The 20,013-nt window shown below is 38.4% G+C and overlaps 1 protein-coding gene across 6 annotated transcripts in view; it reads right to left on the bottom strand.

The window, feature by feature from the left end:
* Window positions 1-20,013, bottom strand: part of PIGN (phosphatidylinositol glycan anchor biosynthesis class N) — a 100,182-nt gene that overhangs the window by 32,697 nt on the left and 47,472 nt on the right. For all 6 annotated transcript variants that reach the window (XR_010028580.1, XR_010028581.1, XR_010028578.1 and 3 more), the window contains 5 exons: window positions 7,686-7,764; window positions 5,404-5,586; window positions 2,017-2,153; window positions 941-1,040; window positions 735-827 (listed from right to left, as the gene is read on the bottom strand). Coding sequence is in view for 2 of the 6 variants with exons in the window: in XM_063162146.1 (XP_063018216.1) it covers window positions 735-827; window positions 941-1,040; window positions 2,017-2,153; window positions 5,404-5,586; window positions 7,686-7,764 (592 nt within the window). In the remaining 4 variants the exon portion in view is untranslated. The remainder of the gene's footprint in view (window positions 1-734; window positions 828-940; window positions 1,041-2,016; window positions 2,154-5,403; window positions 5,587-7,685; window positions 7,765-20,013) is intronic.

The following is a 20,013-nucleotide window of genomic DNA, read 5'->3' as shown; positions in this document are numbered from 1 at the left end:
TCCTGAAAGGAAATTTCACACTACAAAACATCATCTGTGCATATCCAGCTTTAAGACAAGTTACTTGATTATTCAACTAGAACAAAAAATGGTAAATTAAACAAATACAAGCCTCCATCTTGGCAGTTTTTGGAGACCAAGACTTAGCAATTTGACTCCTTTTCTCCATCCCAGAACCCTAGGTTTTAGCTATCCCCTGAAATAAGAGATGTTGGCAGCAATGAACAGAAGAAACATCTCCACTTCATGAAGGTGGAGGTTTTTTCCTAGGAAAAACAACACAGAAAGCTGCCTCTGAGGAACAGTGTGTCCCAGCTGATTGCAGACAATAACGAGTTGACAACTGCCTTTCCATTATCTTCAATATTTTTTCTAATAAATTATCATATTAAAGGGTGACACTTTCACCAATCATACACATAAACACCATAGTCACTGCAACAGTTTGATAAATGATGTGCATTTCATATGATTGAGTCAAGCATTTCTTAGTCATCAACAACAGAAAACTGATAGCTAAATATAGAAACCCAAAACAGATACCTCAAAACTCTTAAGCAACTCTTATTACTTCTGCTGTACAACAGATCCATTCAGATCATCTTAAATTCCCTTGCTTTGCTACATGCAGCTTATGACAGAGATCAGAAAAAGAGCATAACCGAATAAGCATTCCAAAGCACTCCCAACATCCTAAGGATTCAATCCAGCTGTTCACCAAAGCAATGCAATACCTTAGCTTGAATCCACAGCTGTGTGATCACTGGCCAGCCAGCAAAGACAAGAAGGCCAACAGTAAGCGCAGAGCGGTAGAAAAAGCTGAACACCTAATTAAAAAAAAAATCCAATAGAGGACTGAAAATCAAACACATTAATTCCTCAAAGAGGAAGAATACAAGAAATTAGATACCCTGTTGATATGTAAGGATAAAATACTTACTAGTATTTCAATTCCCAGTATACAAACCAAGAGGAATCCCGCAGATTGACCACGATGAAGCGACAAAACATTTGTGGCAAGGTCTTGAATGACAGGAATTCTGTTCAAAATGATAGAACAAGATAAGATGCATTTAAAAAAACAGAAATAGTGTAGCATCTTACCTTTTCAGGGCAAGAATGGGGTCAGAGCACAAAAAACATTAGAGGTATTGCTGGTCCTGCCTAGACCCCATGGTTGATGGCCAGATGCTCCTTCTGTCCAGTTTTACTAGATAGAAAATCTACTATAAAATCCTCCAGCTTTTTTCCTCCCATATTTGGCACATCTTTGCCAGTGTTTGGACAAGCTTCAGATTATTCACTACCCAAACTGACTCTGAGTACATGAATATTTTTGGTTATGTTGTGCTTAATGTCTGTCATAACTGATGAAACATTCAGAAGCTTTAGAGAGAGAAAAACCTTCCTTGTTAGCTTTTCCAGTGCTTTATGAGACAGCTCATTATCTAACTGCAGTTGGTCTCATTTTCTCTGAATAATACTGAGTTGGTATCTACAAATTGCCAGTAGATCAAGAAAGTAAAAGGAATCTGAAGATAACAAGCATTTTTGGGCCTGGAGTAAATGGAGACCCAAACAAGACAAATATATTTCAATATGGGAGCACATTCCTCAACATGACTAGCCTGTGTTTTCCAAAAGTAGCTGGCATTTCACAGACTTGACACTTTGCAGGATCATTTTGCAAAATAAGGCAGCTGCTACAGGTATTTGCAAAGATTTTAGCACTCTTTTGCAACAGTACTAAAGTTATGTTTTTATGGCAATAGCTTAATTTATTTTTGCTAATAGAAAAGATATCTTCTAGAATTGGCAACTGTATCAGTCAGTTTGGACACTACTCATTATGTCAGCTGAAATATAAACCAGAGTCCTTTGGAATGTCTCAGGAAACACTTAATGAAGTTTTCTCCCAAATTTATGGGAAAAAAATTTAAAATTTAATTCTCTACAAAAAGGAAGCCCAGAGTTGGTCTTATAAAACAGTAGTAATAAACTGCATTCTTTACTTACTCTTTGACAACTGCATACCATACTGGCACTGGCAAGAGACAGTATATATAGTATGTCCAAGGACATGTTTGAATCAACAGGAAAAAAGTTATTATCATTCCAGCAGAGGCAAAACCATAGAAGAGAACAGTAGATTTCTGAAATACAAACATTTGGACAAACAGTCTTTTAACAGCAATAAAATGCTTTAAACTACACTCTATTTTTCATTTGTTAGTTACACAGTAAAACAAATGCTATTTTAACACAGCCACACAAGCTGCCATGTGTCTCTACACAACTCTAGACAAAGTTGTCAGCCAGATTAAAAAAAACCAGCAGGATTTGAAGATCTAATTCTAAATGTGTCTATTCATAAGGTCCTGGAGTAAAATCTGCATGGGAAAGACATACTTGTACAATCTGGAAGCCCAATATATGCAATGTCATTTATGTTCAATGGATACTTGGAATCCATCTGAAGCCAGAGATGCTAAGGGGTTTAGGAAAAAGAAATCTCAGATTTAGATTCTAGAAACAGACTTAATGAGAATATAACCCATCGAGTTCAAGTTCATAGCCTTACAGTCAAAGCATTTAATGAAAACTCCATCAGCACATTTCCTCCTCCTGCTTGAGACATTTGTAAGAGAACTAATTAAATTAATATATTAAGCATTAACTCCTACCAGAAAAACTGCTATTCAGGATCTAGGAACAGTTACAAGGAGGCATGTGACTAACGTTCCACAGGAAAAACTTCCTTCCTCAAAGAACCCACAATTTCAAAATACAACAGAGGACTAGTGCTGCATGGCCCTAAAAGGTAGCATAGCTACAACTCCTTTGATATTTCATCTTAACCTACAGGTACTGCTTTGGGCTTTTCTTAGAAAAAAAATAGATACAAGATTGGACATTGTGTTTTGTGGAGTACATATTCTCAAAGTGAGAACACTCTTAAGGAGAAACATCAAAGAGAGAAGGAAAATTTTCAAATGGGTTATCTCAGATAGGCAGGTCAGGCTTAACCATCAGCAGAAATCCCTTGTTTGTACAAAGAGTAGCATTAAACAGTCACTCTGCATCTGCCTTTTATCTGGTCATTGAACTATTCTTCCCTATTCAGGGACATTAAAATATCAGAAGAATCACTGGTAAGGGAAGATAATGTACAAGTTTAAAATAAACTATTTTATTCGTATTACAACTTGACATAGCAAAGGCAGCTTTAGTGTAGGTAATAACAGACACTGCTTTCTTCTACACAACTGCTAGTTTTTTGAAAGAGTTAGGTAGACAGATACACAACTATGTTAAATATGCTGAGAAGAAGAGACAATCAGCTCACAGTTCACCTAGATGGATTAACATCTTTTCTGACTCCCTCTCCCTGTAACTGATGTACAACTGCCTTGATCTAAAATGACAGCAAATGCAAGTTCTAAATTATTTTTAAAATAGATCTTTTGCAAGATATACCATTAGCCTAAGAAAAGATATGTCATATAGAAAGCTGACCTAGGGCAATTTTGCTTTAGTAGTTTTAAATTTTACATTTGCTGACATATAGGCAGAATGAATATGCATATATATGATATGCACACAGTATAATTTATCACTGAATGAGTAAACACACACAATCAACATTTTATTCCACATAGTGACACAAATACTATAGAGTCCAATATAGTCAGTCATGCATTGAAAGTGGAAAAGAGATTTGCAATTCTGTGAATATTTAAAATAAATTTAAAGGTTATACTTCTTGCTAGGCAAAACAACATTCTACACCAAAAGAAAAAAAAAAAAAGGTGTTTTTTCATACACAGCATAAGAAGCCAAAAACTTTTAAAGATGATATATACAGGATGTGCAGTTTCATTACTCAAAAGCTTCTTGATTTTATAAGGGTGTGTTTTGCAGGAGACTATTTGTCAATGGTAGATTAGTCTCTCAGCAAATTTCTTTAAGGCGCTTCAATATAAGCTATAAACCAAATAACCTCCCTATATGAAGCATTAGCCTCACATTGTGATTCTCTAAGTATTTAGGAACACTAAAAAAGGTTCCTACAGAAAAGGGCCTCTTATGAAAACTGAAGAAAAATAAATTCTATAGACAAAGAACTAAGACCTCTTTTTTTTTCTGCCAGTGTCACTAGCATTAAATTTGTCTTCAACAAGTTAATCAATATATGAAATTAAAATCAATGTCAACTAAGAATGCAAATTTTTCCTTAATGTAGTTATTAATATGCCTGATATTCAGCCTATTAATTGCAATTATTTTGTTTGTATCTAACATAACACGCATTATGGATTATTTCCTCTCAGTTATTTGATGAAAGAACAACTAAATTATGCAGTACAGCACTTATGAATATTTTCCACTTTAATTTTGTTTGAGCATTTTCACTAAAGGTCAACACTATCTCATTTCAGCCAGTAGTAAAAAGTTCAAGATAACATGATAGGAATTTTCTCAGAGTAACATATTGAAGGCAGTAAAGATGCTAAGTGAGTGTTCACTCTCACCTACATTACAAAATAAAACAATTCTTTTTATTCTGAAACAAATGCTTGAAGTTTGGGAGAATTTCCCCTCCCCACAAATGCTTTAACCCCTCTCTAGTGAAATGCTAGCTTTTTGCCTATTCACCTTTTTGACGTCTCTCGTTTTGTGACGAATGACTGAAAATAAATTCTTAGGATTTTATACTTTGTGAAAAATCAAACCATAATAATCCAGTCAAAAAGAGCTTCCTTCATCTTTAAGGTCTTCTGCACACTTGCAAATCACAAAAAGCAAGAGAGCACACTATTCTGTGAAACCACAGCTCACCTGCTATCAAAACAGGCTACACATTTTAAAAATGCCATGACTGGACTGCACAGTTTCTGAGAACAGATATAAAATTACCAAAGAGGGAAGGAATAAAATTATTTACATGCTGGGGGTTCTTTTGGCCTTACAGTGAAGAACCATCAATGAAACTGGAAGCCTGAAATCTGTATTCTTCCAAACAATTATTATTACAACAGAGTGCTGTTAATACTGAAAATTAAACCTGGGAAAACTAAACCCAGCTAAATACAGATCCTTTAATAGTTTTAAATCACTATGTTTTCTCACACTTGCATTAGCATCTTAAATGGACAGCTGTAGGAAGAAAAACTGAAGCAGCACACTCAGACTTACACACCTTAGGAATACTGATCCTAATCACTGGACTTAACAGCAACACCACAGAGGATTCACAGCAGCTGGAAAACTCAACAGCTTGCCAGTTTCCACATTAAGTCAAAAGAAGTATAAGGTATTCAATTTATCCTGCACACAGTCACTTAGCATACATGTAATACTGAAAACTGATAGAAAAAAAAAAAATGAATGCTTCCGACTTACCTTTTTATTAGCTGGGACAGTCTTGGTCAAATTGGTATGGGCCTTGATAATGACCAAAATCACATAAGTTGTCCAGCCCACAAAACTCACTGCAATGCTCAGACCCAGGAATAATCTATCATAGGTGTGGTAGTAAGACAAGCCTTCCAAAGCAAGGTTAATCAGGGTTTTGCACAGAGATATCTGGAGGCAGACAAAACATTTAAGTAACATATGAGAAGAGTGTGAGCTCCCCATTCCACAAATCAACCTGACAGCAACTGGAGCTCCAGCGGCTCTACCACTCCTGGCACACGTGTCCTCTCCATGCTCAGGGACAGTGTTTTGGCCAGCACCAACTGCTGCAGTGCACACTGCTTGGGACTCCTGCTGGATACCAAATCAGCCATCACCTGGCTCCATCACCATCCTCCCTGGCCACGGCTGGTTAGAAGGTGAATGCCACACAGACAGCACACCCTGAACATCACTTCCTACCAAGCATCCATTTGGTTTTCCCACAAGCATTTGACCGTACACACTCCAGTGTAAATTATCCCCTTAAAAATCAGTCATGTGCTCCCAAAGGCACATTTACACAGGGGGAGGACTATGGATGCAGCTGAAACATGGTCACTCTCCATAGCCTGAAGTATTCCCTGCCTGGGTTTTGATGACCTCCACTTCAGTAGTACCTGATACCACGAGCACCAGCAGTGAACTCAGAGACTAAAGGGGAGTCCCAGATGCATTTACAGAGCAGCTGCTTGTAGCTCTCAGGACATAAATCATTTGGAAACAAGAAGGGCTGTACCCAGTCTAATCACAGGACCCCTCACTCAATACCCCCAACTGGGGAGACACCATAATAAAGACCGTGGGTTTTCCCACTGTGCCATTTGGGTGTGCTGTGATTTACCCAAAGATGGGAAGCTCATCCACACAATTTGGAAGAGCACAGTAACAAGGTGAACAATGACTACACAACGAAGCTTTCTTATATGTGCAGGTATTCAACTGAGACTCAACAAAAACAAACTCAGGTAAAGGTACAGCAACTACTGAAGAAATCACAAGTCTGCCAGTAGGCAAACTCACCCCAAAAGACATCTATTCTATACAATCCTTCTATTCTATACAATTCTGAGTGCATATTTGCAATGCAAAGAGTTGCAAGGTTCAGGCAAACAATCATGCAAACCCCAGGTTCTAGGAATGGAAGAACCTTTTCTTCATTGCAATACAGGATGCTGAGGATAACCAAGGCACAGGCACAAGTCTGATGGGTGAGTGATCAAGAGTGAACTTGAACACCTGGAGCACTCAAACAAGCAGTAAAATTTACATATAAGCAACAATACAAAATCAAAAGTTCTACTCCTGAAATGCATAGAATGTCTCCTGTCAGTAAATGTGACAGCTAAGTAGAAGTATTAAGAAACCAAAAAGAAATAGATCAAGTTATTTAAGCTGAACGGTTTCCAATTTACAACAAAGCAAGTAAAAAGGCATAAAATAGATTTAGCTGTCCTGTGCAAAAAATAGTAATTCATTGCCCCAAGAATCATATTAGGAATAAAGAACTGAACCCTAACACATAATGGAAGTCTTCCTTGTGCCTGGCAGGTTAAATATAATCTTACATAATCAATATTTTCATACTTTGTAACATAGATGTCAATGACCAAACCACATCTGTTAAAATGAAAGACTTCTTGGTATCATTTAACTCTACAAATTCTTTCTGTGAACATCAGAATACAAGCATTGGCGAACTGCACCCATCAAGTACCCCACCACACAGTGAGTGCTAGGAAATGCTTAGGAAAGTAATACTGGAACTGAGAAGCATAATTCCATGTATGGCTGCCAGTCTGACACACTGAAATGTGAAAGTAAAACCAAGCACAGCTGGGTCAGGTAAAAAAAAAAAAAAAGATTAGATAAAGCAGGATCCATGATGGGGCAAGATACCAGGCTTTTTTCCTGAAACAAGCAGTCTTAAGTAGTGCAAACATGAACTACATTCCTCAGTTTATCTCTCAATTTATCCTTTTCTAGTGTGGAAAATAAAAACACACCTTGTGTGTCATTATACTATGAAATAGCAGCAAACAGTTTGAGAAAAAACACAACATGTCAGTATTATTTATTAGAATTGGTACAAAATTGTAAAATTTTGAAGACTTACAGTGGGGTTTTGAGTTAATGAAATGTGTATCATACGGACAAAAAAGTTTTACTTCTCTGTTAATTTCAATTTAAAGAAAAAAAATATCGACACATAGCAAAACCAGACTTACCGCTTCATCGTACTTCTGCTGCTCAATATACAGTTTTATTTTTTTTAAATAGTTGATCTGTTCAGAAGCAGAAAGTGGTCTGTACAACAATATAAAGAGATATTAACATTTCTCCTTTTCATGAGCAGAAAAAATTAACTTTGCAATTAAAATAATTATTCTGTAATGAAACCAATATATTCTGAACATCATTTGAAGCAATTAGGTAATTGAGACTAATCTATTCCTCTGCATTCATCTTCACGTGTCAACACAGCTGCTTTTTAACTTATCTCAAAATTGCTGCATTAATAGACATTAATGTAGCTGATCCCATCTAATACTGCTGAGAACTATCTCCCTTGTGCATTATTATTGACCACTGCTCTGGACAGGAAGCATGGCACATAGAAAAATTAAGCAATTTAATTGACTTGAATATGGCTGTAAGCAGTTGATAAGACAGCACTGAGTGATTTGCTCACATTCTATGTTAACAGTAGATGATACCTAACAATCTTCTCTTTGAAAAGTATGACCATGTCTCCTGTTACTCAAGGAGCTATTAGCTGAGCAGAGGATAACACAGTTACCTGGCTACACTGAGGTCAGTGATAAAAATCTCTTGGATTTTGATGAATCTGATCATCAGCCTAAACAACTGCTACCATTCTTCCCTTACAGAAAGCAGCAACCAGGACAAAAAAGCCAGTCAACCAAACTCCACTAAATGAAGGGAGAAGGAGCTGTTTCTCCTGCACCATTTTCTTTCCATTTAGGAACAGCAGCAGGCCTGAGAATCCCAGACCTACCCTGGAAAAGTTATAAGGCACATAAGTTATATGGATAAGTTATAAGCCATAACACAGTCTCTATTGTTCTTGGCACCACAGCAAACCCCCATGGGCCACAGCTCTGACAGCCAGGGAATTCATACTGCAGGTTCCCTTCACACATGGCAGTGGCACAGCACCAGCTCTCAACATCCATGGCACAAGATAGCCCAGTTGCTTGCCTGCCTGCCTCTTCCCATGCCTCATTCACAACCATCCACCTCATGTTTCAGGCAGTACCAAATCAGGTCACTCCCACCATTCAAATCATCAGCAGCTGCCCATGTGGTCACTCAGCTGAACCACAGGGGCAGGTCTTGATTTCAAGCAGCTGCTGCATGGAAATGCTCATTCCTGCAGCTCCCAAACAGCCATCAATCACTTTTGCCTACAACCCAGTCTACAGGCTGATACAGCACTTAACATATACATCAGCAATACATGCACACCATCCTTTGAGCCATGAAATACATTGCAAGTATTCTGTGCCTGAACAACCTGAAATTTAGTAGTAGTAACATCCTGGTATATTGTGATGCTATTTCATTAAGTTCAGAGCAGAGCAGTATCATGCAGGAATCTTCCAAAACACTGAATAATTGGAACAGCAATTAACCTTACTTTTGAGAAGAGTATTACCTGTAGAGTAGTACCCTGTATCAAGAAAATGTTTATCTCTTCAATCTAGAAAAGAATTGAAGGGTGGTATGTATAAACAAGTAGGAGGAAAGAGGTCCCATGGAAAAGGAAAAAGGGATAAAAAGATAATCACAAGGTCATGGTAAGAGTTTGATCACCTTAACTTTGACGGGAAAACAGATGATCTTAGAAACCAGACTTGAAAAATAGCAAAGAGAATGTTGGTTGTTTCTGCACATTCATGATACATTTCTATGGAAGCCAACCTTCCAGAGGCTGAGGGCTACAATTAGAAACAGCTCCTAAAGGAGGAAAACCAGACCCCAAGCCCTGCCTCAAGGAAATCTGTGGCTTTCAGATTTTGCTAAGTTGTTTGGTAGGGGAAAGGGAGCAAAACATCCACTCAAGATGGGAATTTCACCATGTGTAATAATAGGAGGAGGAAAAGTAGGAGAGGAAAAAAAAACAGGGGGAGGAAAAAATAAAAGATATCTTAGCTTTTAGGTAAGAATTTTTTAACAATGTGGAATAAATATTCAGAAACTTTATTTAGGACTTAAACACATTCAAGTTCCCTGGCTCATTTTTATTGTTTTACACATACTGTTATCTGCAAATTCTATCCTTGTCAAATTCAATGCAAATTTCTTCCAAGCCAAAATCATATTTTACTTCATATCTTTAGTCATTTAGCTATAACCCACTTATTATCCTTTTATTCTCACTGAATCCTTATATTATTAATAACAATAGTCTTCACCTATTCCTTCCTAGAGGACAGCACCTAGGATCTCTGTACATGGATGGTGTAACAGAATAAACGGGGTTTTCAAACAGTAAAATTTTGACTAAGTCAAACAGTGAAAGCAATTATTTTGTCAAACTAGGTAACCATTAGCAGGTGCATTGTTAATTTTCAATAGCTAACATCATAACATACATATTACCTTACTTCCATATACATAATTTTCAAGAGGTTGCATTTACAATTGTCTAACAATTGCTTTTGTAAAATTTATGAATTCACCAGAAACTAAGGACTATTCATATATTACTATGAAAATGCAAGGAATTATCATCTTAAGATGTTTTTTATCTCTGTATTAAACAAAAAAGAAAAGAAGTTATTAAATATTTTTTGTATTTTTTACCAGTTTAAAAAGGTTACCAAATATGCTGATAATTCATCAATTCAAGAATGGGCATAGGTCACCATTATCATCCATTGAGGATACTGATTCACTTCCTGAAGCTGACAAAGTAGATGAGAGATTTAAAAGAAATCTAGATGTAGCAGAAAGCATAGACAAATATGAGCCATTAACAGAAGTGGAAAGTTGCCCAATGAAAAACTCATGGACTTCAGAAATGGTGATTCTATAAAATCTACAAGTCTTACCAAAAACCAAGACCACAGAGAAAATTTAAATCTGAGAAGTTAAAGCTTGATCTGTGTGTAGCATCACTTGATTTTAACTTAAACTATTTTAAAGGTCTCCAGCAGAAGACAATGTTAGGAAATAATAAACTGATCAGAGCTTTTCCCTGTTGCAGACCATCCCAGAGGCACTAGCAAATGTCAACCTATTCTCAAGGTCACTTAATAAACATATCCATGCAATTAATATTAATAGCAATGAAGTGAATTTACTGATCATTATTACAAATATTCTCAATTCTAGAAGGAAAACTAGGGTGTATGTGTATATGCTCTTGCCAGCTATCCACCATCAAAATCCAATTCTAACAAATTCAAGATGAATAGTTTTGCCTAGTAAAATCTGAGGACTTTTTCCATAACACAAAAATACCTATCCTATTAAGAGGCACACACAAAGAGAATTCGGTCAGTGGACTCAACTCTGTCCTCCTTTTCTTAAAAGGATTGAAAAACACATGCACTGAAATGGGTAGTACTCAGCAGTTTAACTTGAAAGAAAAAACAAGAATTCCATGATCACATAGATTATAAACAAACATGCATTCACAATATTATCAGGATTCTAAAGAATTAAGACTACATTCTTCACAGAAAATGATGGTGGTTCTGGAAGAGTTTTTCATTATGGCTATCAGAGATTAACTTCCTGGTTCCAGAGAGAAATCACAGCTTCATCCATGAATAAACATAATTAATTATGAAACAAGATGATTGGGCTAATCATGCAAGTGCTTGTAAACTCTCCCTTCTGAGATGTTAGTTACCCCTGTCATAGGTATACCTGACAAAATTAATCTTTCCAGCACATCATTCATGCTTCATCTAAGCTAAGCTATTTGACAGCAACTCACAACAAGACTGTGATGAAGTACATTCACCATAGCAATGTCAAAAGGATCTCTCTTTGGCCAATGAGTCTTGTTTATCATCACACTACAGAAATTACATCCCCAACGGCATAGGTAGCATGCTGCAGACAAATCAGGAAATAAAACCTCTCAGAACAGAAGGAGAGGCCTTGCAAATACATATGTATCCACCACTGCTAGTTTGTTGGTTTCATTATGCCTAGTTATTTGAGTAAAGATTTGTGGTAATTTTATTGCACAGTAAATTTTCCAGAATTCTGCTATTAAAAGTAACCCCTTCATGTCTGTATTAGTTGGACACTTATAACAATTCAAATTTAATAATGAAAGCCAAGGAAGCACCACAGACCCATAGATGAAATGTACAAGAGAAAGACAGAGATCTTTGCCTAGCTCATTGTCAGATAAAAACAAATTCATTTCAGCTGCCTACCTACACACACTCACAAACCTCATGCACCTATGTCAGCTCACACATATCTACACCCTTCCACCACTGCCTTTTCACTCTCTCCATCAGAAAAAAAGGAAATACTTTACATCCTACAACCCTTTGAGAGTGGCAAGATTTGCAAAAGATGGTGATCACATTTCTATGTCCCTTATCCAGCAGCAAATCAGAAGTAGCTGTTCAGCTGTCTTCTATCTTTTTCATACTGGCTATTTGGGAGATGGGGAGGAAAGCACCTGCTCCTCCTGTTGATGCAAAACTAAAAAGCTAAAGAATATGAACACACATCCCTAGACCCCTATGCCAACCCTATGATGGAGCAAGGCCATTTGAATTTGGCATGACAGAATTTTGTATAGGTGATCTTCTTTTGAACACCACATAAAGCAGAGCTTCTCACGTGCTTTGCTATGAAACTCCTAACTCCAGAATTGTTAGCAGCAAAAGAGCCATCAGACTGACACTGTCCAAACAACTCCAGCAACATCTGCCAAAATGCTGAATAATTACAGCTTCTTGTCCTCTTCTCCAGAAAGAAGATCCCTGGTACCTGAAATAAATCAGCCAGGATAAAGTTGGGCACCACCCACCCCGCAGAGCATCCGAGGCCTCTGCCATCCAGACACTGTGAGGGGCAGGTGCCAGGGCCCCTGTGCTCTCTCCCCATGGGAGAAAATTGCCAGCAACACCATCAGCTGAGTATGTTCAAACTCTGCTGCCACACCCCTCTGTGAGAGGGCCATACTTCAGAGCAGAGAAGGCAACCACTCCAGCAGCCCTGCAAGCAGCTGAAATACTACTTACAGGATCCACTATTTTGGCTTGGATCCACAAAGCAATAGTTTGATCCACTGCTGGCAAACTGCCATCTTGAAAATGCAGATGTAAGACAGGCCTGATGCTTTTGCAGGGCTGCTATTCAGAAGCTACTGAGCCAGTGCAACAACAGGCTTCAAAAAAGCAATCCTCCATGAGAGCTGCCTTCAACCTGCCTGTGATCAACAGGATGGTACCTGAGAAAGCATCAGGTGGGTAAGGGCAGAGTAGAGACACAGATCTGTCTGCATTCAACACTATTAATGTGGCAGAAACATGACTGCACATTTATTTCTGTTCTAAAACAAATTCACTCCAGTTAGCAACCCATGAGTGCAGAGACTTTATGTTGGTGACAGTGAAATCTCAAATGAACCCAACTTTGTAATTCCCCTGTTTCTTGCTTCCTGCTTACTTTTCAAAGTACTGTGCACAGTCTTGTAGGAGCAGAATAAAATGCATAAGAGAAAACTTTCTCACTTCATTAACAGCAAAAAACAACCACAAAGACAACAAATGGCAAATGATGCAAACACTTAAGTTCATTCAACAAAATGTGAAAAAAATTGACCAAATAAATATTTCAAAAATCAAATTCTGGAACCACGATATTTCCTTTCTGTTGAACTTGCTGTGCAATACAGAGTACATGATGTTACCTGGGGCAATGATCAGGAAAAAGAAAGCTATTACAATTCTATGGACCTCACCAAATTACCTATTTACATGAATTTTAATGGCCAGAAGCCAATTTTTCCCATTTTCAAAATGCATTCAATTCCAGTGCTTCAGATGTGCCTTTTTGGAAAAAAGAACTGTTTTATAGTATCTGCCAAAGACAGACTGAAAGCACCTAGTGTGAGATAAAGAGACAATCCTTTGCATACATTTTAGTTCTGATCAAAGAGTGAAGCTTCAAAGATTAAACAATTTGATGGGTAAATCAGTGATCCTTGATCTGTTTAGATGGCCTTAATTTTACTTGTTTACTAAAATATTTTCAGGTAAGCTGCTAAAAGAGGCAAGTCCTAAAAACCATCATTTTGATAATTAGAAGATGCATGTTGATTACAGATTTTAAAAATTACAGCCACAGTATTAGTATACTAAAGTTATGCTTTTTGAAAGAAAATGTGCTCTTCATAAACTTATACTAAAGGGTTTACTACAGCTTCATAAAGCCCAGAACCCACAATATTCCCTTTCTCAACTTAATCTAATGCCTTTGTTCCTGCTGTTCCACTGTCAGGACTTTCAGTTTTGAAGGGTCTAAATTTCAAGTGGGTTTTTGTATTTCTGGGTTTTCTGACTACTGTGTTAAATTTTTAGTCAGGTAGTCTAGTTGTAGGGTCGTAGTAAGTTATTTTTGCAACTCAGCTATCCTTTTCCTTTAAGAAGCACTAAAAAGCACTGCTGGCACTCCAAAAGAAAGAAAAGGATTGAGAAAGTCAATAAGAGGAGTCAATAAGAGGCTCCAGTTTTTAAGTTCTGAGGTTTTTGTTCTTTAAAGCATAAGGAAATGAAAGAAGGACACACACACTTCCACAGGCCAAAGGTAGCAAAAAGTCTGTTTACTGACACATTGCAGAAGCCTGTCAGTAGATTTATGCTTTTGTATTCATCAGATTCACAAACATGCAGAGGAGCACAGCAGGACATCAGTGAAGCTGCAGGAAATGGTCTGACTGCTAATGCTCTAACCCTGCACTGTCAAGTCCCAGGAATTAAAATAGCCTTTAATATTCACAAATCAGAATCCCTGAGGTAGCATATTCAACAGCATAGTGCCTTAGGATATTTATGTAAATCCCTTAGATAACAAAGATGAGAGAAAAAGGAGCTGACAACTAAACTGCCAGCTGCCAATTCACTGAACAGAGAAGCAATTAAGGTAACTGGGCTGCACACAGCATATTTTGCATGTAAACTACTATGGCAAGAGCTTCAGAGAAGCAAAGGCCGGAAGGGAGGAGACCACACTCCAAAACTGTCCCTCTGGTCCCCTTCAAGCAGAACTGAGAAGCTAGATGCAGGGATCTTCCAGGGGCAGGGGGTTTGTCCAGAAAGCCATAGTAGGGCGTGATGCCACAGCTTTGGAAAGGGAAACTGCTTTTCAGGGAAGGTGAAAGATCCTTGAAGGAAAAGAAAGGCACCATTTTTAAAGTCCCTTCTATTTTAGTACTACAGGGGAGGGATATGTACTGACTGTCCATAACAACACCCTGCCAATGCTGCGAGTCCTCACCTCTGCAAGATACATGATGATTTATGTCAATGACTTATATATGATTTATGACAATGAGCTGGATCTAGCTATCTGCAGTGTTGTGGCTATGTAGCTCCTCTTCTGCTCCACAATCCTACATGCCCATCCTAAACCCTAGTGACCATTTTGGAAGCAGCTGCATCCAGAGCAGGCAGCTTGTGCTGTGCAAGTACCTACCAGCAGGGCCCCATGGCCACCAAAACATGTCTGGGAGAACACCTACACTGATCCTAACCAGGAGACCACGGCACATCAAGGAGTCAGTGATCCACATCCCCTATGCAGGCCCAGGCATGTGGTGCCCAAATACCTTGGCCAAGGGACAGACCCAGTCAGCTGGGAGGAACAGAGCAGCCTGCAGGCAATTCCCACTCTGTAACAGGGATTACACTGCCTGCCTGTCCTCATGGATGTCAGAGCTGCAAGTTCTCATGTGAACCTCCTTTCTGTCCGACAGTAGAAATTATCACCAGGGTTGATTTCTTGATTGAAAATCACCTAGCACCTTGAATGAGCAATACAAGGGAATGCCTCCACTGCCAGCATCTGTGTGGCACCATCAGAAAACTGATCCCACGCTCCACAACATAGGGTGCCCAGCATCTGAAGGGATGTATGATTTACTTGCTATCTGTTTTCTTCTGTTCATTTCCTATTATTACAACAGCTACTTTATTAAGCTATTTATTATTGGGCTTTTCTTACTAGGATCCAGAAAGAGCCCTGTACTCTGCCCCTCACCTCACACCCCAGAGCAGAGCATTCTCTGTCCATCCTCTCCTACCATCTGCTGGAAATCCTTCCTCACCCTCATTGCACATAGCCTCACAAGTTTCACAAAAAGGCCAAAAGGATTTATAATACAAGAAAACAGGGAAATATACATTAATCTTGTAATATTTTATCTTATATACCAGCCTTTTAGCTCCTTCTTAAGACCTTACCTACTTCCTACTTGATAGTAAACCCAATTACATCCAGTCCTCCTGCGCAGAAGCTGCTTCCAGTTAGCTTTTCATGTACAAACTAAAAGCTCCCAAGTGCACTGCTGAAACTCAGGACCAGTAGGATGTCTGCCTTCTGAGAGGAGAGCAGCAGTGTGCTTCAGACATGGCCCATTCAATGAGAGAGAAGCTGACATTTTCACCAAAGAAAGGCATCGATTTCTCCCTGAAGAGATAATACCTTAACTATTTAAACAGGAGGGCTTTTTGTAAAAAATAATACAAAGCCATTTTTTTCATTTGGGCACTTTGTCTCTACAGTACTGCAGTTCTATTTTTTAATGTATCTACACATGTCCTTAAAGCCAAGGGTGAAGGGGAGAGGGCTGCCAGTCTGCCTCCCAACACCAGCAGGCTAAAGGTGCCCACACTGACCAGCTTGTACCAGCAATCCCTTGTGCCTAGATTCACACCTGATAACACAATGGGGACAAAGTGGAGACAGGAAAAGGCTGCCTGCCTTCCCAGGGTTCACTTGGAATTGATAGAAGCTGCTGGTCCTTCATTCTTGACCACAGGATGAAGGGGCTGAAATCTCTGCAGCTAAATCAGTGCTTCTGCTAAATAAAAGGTCCTCTGAAGACACAAAGCATTCCAACAAACACACAGGGAGAATGATCACTGAGACTACTCTTCCCTACTGCAATATTTTCACCCTTTCCTCTTGGCATTCAATGCAAAATGTTTGCTCTTGCAAGCATTATCACATATATCACAAATACCTTAGATATTACCAGTTATTTCAATAAAAGTAATTTATTTAAACAAAACAAAAATAGTATGTTTCAAAGGATGCAATGACATCTTAAGGAACCCTGCCTTGCTCAATAGTGGAAAAGAAATCACCTGCTTCACTTTGATCCAAATGTCAATTTTGTGGGAATATCTATTATTTAAGTTTTGAAAGGCCATCAGACAGAGGGAACAATGTAGTACTGTATCTGCAGTCATCAGAGAAAGGAAGAAAAGAGAGGTATTTGTGCACATGGCAGTTTTTTGAAGTTTCTGTAATCTTCAAAGACACTTTACACTCTATTTTCTTTTTTATCACTGACAAAATAGATAATGGGCAATTATGTGGAAAGACTCAGCCTCTACATGATTGATATTTCCTTACACCAAAGTCCATACAAATGTTTAAGGCAGTTATATTTCAGTTCATACTAGAGGATAGAGTAAAGGAAGAGGTACATTTTCATATGGTGAAAAATACATTTTTATTTAATAAATGTACACTGCACATTTAAAATGCAGTGATTGTCTACATAAATATGCAAGTTTAACTAGATTATGCACACAAAAGTAATTATTTGGTACGATTAATATGTAGGATTCAGACTATTAGGTTACTTTAAAAATGCAGCATAAGGTGGGATGGGATTTTTCCTATATGAGAAGATAGCTCAAGTATCTTATTTAAAGTCAAGTTTCTATTTCTTGATAAAAAACCCCCAACCATTATTAATAAAAACTTCAAGACACTCAATAAAAAAAGCAGAGCTAGTGGTAAGCAAGCACTGATTATAGTTTAGGGGTCCATCCCTTGGATTTTTTTCTGAAGATGGTGGTTCTTAAACTACTGCTCCTGCCACCTTACTGCGAGGGACCAGAACCTGACCAGCTGGAAGCACAGCCATCCCTGAAAGCATTGAATCCACCAGGACTACGCAAAATGACTCCTGTGCTTTTATGTAATTATCTTAAATTCTTGTACCTGTTGGGACAATGAAATTGCACTAACTGGTTACGCAGATTTTGGGGCAACACTGATGCACCATTTACTCACCACACCACCCTGTCCTGATACTTCTTGCAGGATTACTTCCACAGGCCAGAGATGCCAACTTTGGGAATGATTTTGCAACAGTAGCATCTGGCCCCTTGGCACACTGGTCTTTGAGCTGTGCCAGCTTGGCAGTTGCCCTAAGGTGCATCAAATGGTCAGAAAGCTAAGATAGTTCACTACCCTGGACATCAGTTTTCCTCTGTCAGCAGTCTTCATATTTGTCCTCTCACTTCCTTCAAAGCATCTGGTATCTTGGCACCTCCTTTTCTTACACATAAAGGTCAAAGCAGTGTGCTTTTCTTCTCAGAATTCTGAGAAAAGCCTCTGATTTTGCTAAGCAAATGGCTTTTGAAAATGTCTTTTGTAGTTGGGGAAATAAGGTAGGGAGAGAAAGGAAGTGGGAAGGCAACAAATTTCAGATAGTAACTTCTTTCATGTATCCAACTAGAACTGCAGTTAAGTATTCAGTCTCAGCAAGGGATACTGCACCTTGCCTTGCAGAATCAAACACTTGGAGCTGAGTTTCTGAAATGTATTCTCAACAGTTTCACAAGTAGTCTCAGGATACACTTATACCCAGATTTGTTCCTTGATGAAGGCACTTTGATAAAGCAAAAATGGCGGCCAGACACATCCTCATTAATAGAGCTATTCAAACTCTAACCCACCTCGAGTCTGGTCAAGTAGACACTATTGAAGTTTCTATCACATAACACAGTGATCAGCTCCATCCTCCTTCTCATCATTCTACACCTGACAGATGGATTTCAGAGAGAGATGCAATTTAGATCCAAGCAGGAAAGGGCACATATCTACTGGCCTCCTTCATTTCCTGTCCACTGTGCCAGCCACACTTCTGCTAGGGATGAGACTCCCTGTGGAAATCAGAAGCTTTATATCAATTCAATATTCTTCCTCTGTTGCCAGCACTTTGAAAACAGGCTTATTTTATCCACAAATATATATGTGTATACTAGCTTTATGCTTTTGGTACAATATATTCAACGTACAACTCAAACACTGGTTTTTGAGTCATTGCAGCTGAAGGTCATGAACAATTTTCTACTCACTCAGTAATAAAACATCTGAAAATCAAACTAGAAAACAGGATTTTTCCCCTCAGAAGTCAAAACAAACATTTTAATGTTATTTCTGACTGAAAAAAATTAAGTCCAGGTTAAGTTTCTGTTAAGTTGCAATTTCTACAGAACACACTGTTTGTGAATATATTCCTCCCCTCTCTCCTACTCTGTAAACTACATATTCATTAGTAATTGCACCTCTAAAACCAGAATGCCTCAACCTGAAATTCTAAACTCAGATTTCTTCTAGAACTCATATCTACTTTTCTATTTTACTTTATTCAACATCATCTTTAAATAATTTAAGAAATCAGTTCTTAGAGATATCTTTGTTCATTTTCAAGTCACCAAGTTGCTGAAATAACACAAAATCTGTAATACTCACAAACAAAATATTGAAAATTTTCTATGTAACTTCATGATTCCAAAGCACTTCAGACATGAATTACCCTTCACTAACTCCCAATAAACTATGAAGGAAAAAAGAACTATATGTTGGAGCATACACTTTCTGAGCTTCAAGTTACATATTTCAGGCACCAGAAGGATTAAAAAAAGAGTATAGCTCCTTTGTACAACAACTGAAAATGAACAGAGGCAGAAGTTATTTGTGTCTGAATGAAAGGACAGTAGAGCAGACACAGCACAGAACTGTGCTCAGCTGCAGCAGCAGGTAAGGCCAACCATAGGTTAATACAGATCAGGGGTCAAACTTGATAATAAACCTGGGCTGACAACTCCCAATAGCATAGAGCTCTGCAGAAACACAACCTCCCTACAAATACCAATGACTCTGAAACACAGCACAGCACACCAGGATTTCTCTTGCTCTGGACAGGAGGTAGGTGTCCCCATCTCAGCACTTTTAACTTTGCCTGAAAACACAATCATACCCTTCTACACCCTCCATCTACCACAAAAAACGTGTCTCAACAAAGACAGCAGAAAGGGATGCATGCCTTTCCCTCTCCATCTCATTCAGGTTCAAGCATAATTTGTGTGATTATCTGACGTGGTTTGCCTCATACTAATGCATCAGATCATGTACCTGCAGCTGAAGCTCAGGCTTGTGTTCATTGCACACACATCCAGTAATCTGCATGTGAAAGGAGGGACGGATCTATAGATAGGTCATGCCTAAAACTACCTTCAGTCTTCCTTT

Source organism: Melospiza melodia, chromosome 1 (genome assembly GCF_035770615.1).
Source record: "Melospiza melodia melodia isolate bMelMel2 chromosome 1, bMelMel2.pri, whole genome shotgun sequence".
In the NCBI taxonomy this organism is placed as follows: Eukaryota; Metazoa; Chordata; class Aves; order Passeriformes; family Passerellidae; genus Melospiza; species Melospiza melodia.
Note: the sequence above shows the minus strand (reverse complement) of the source record. Positions and strands in the feature narration are given on the sequence as shown.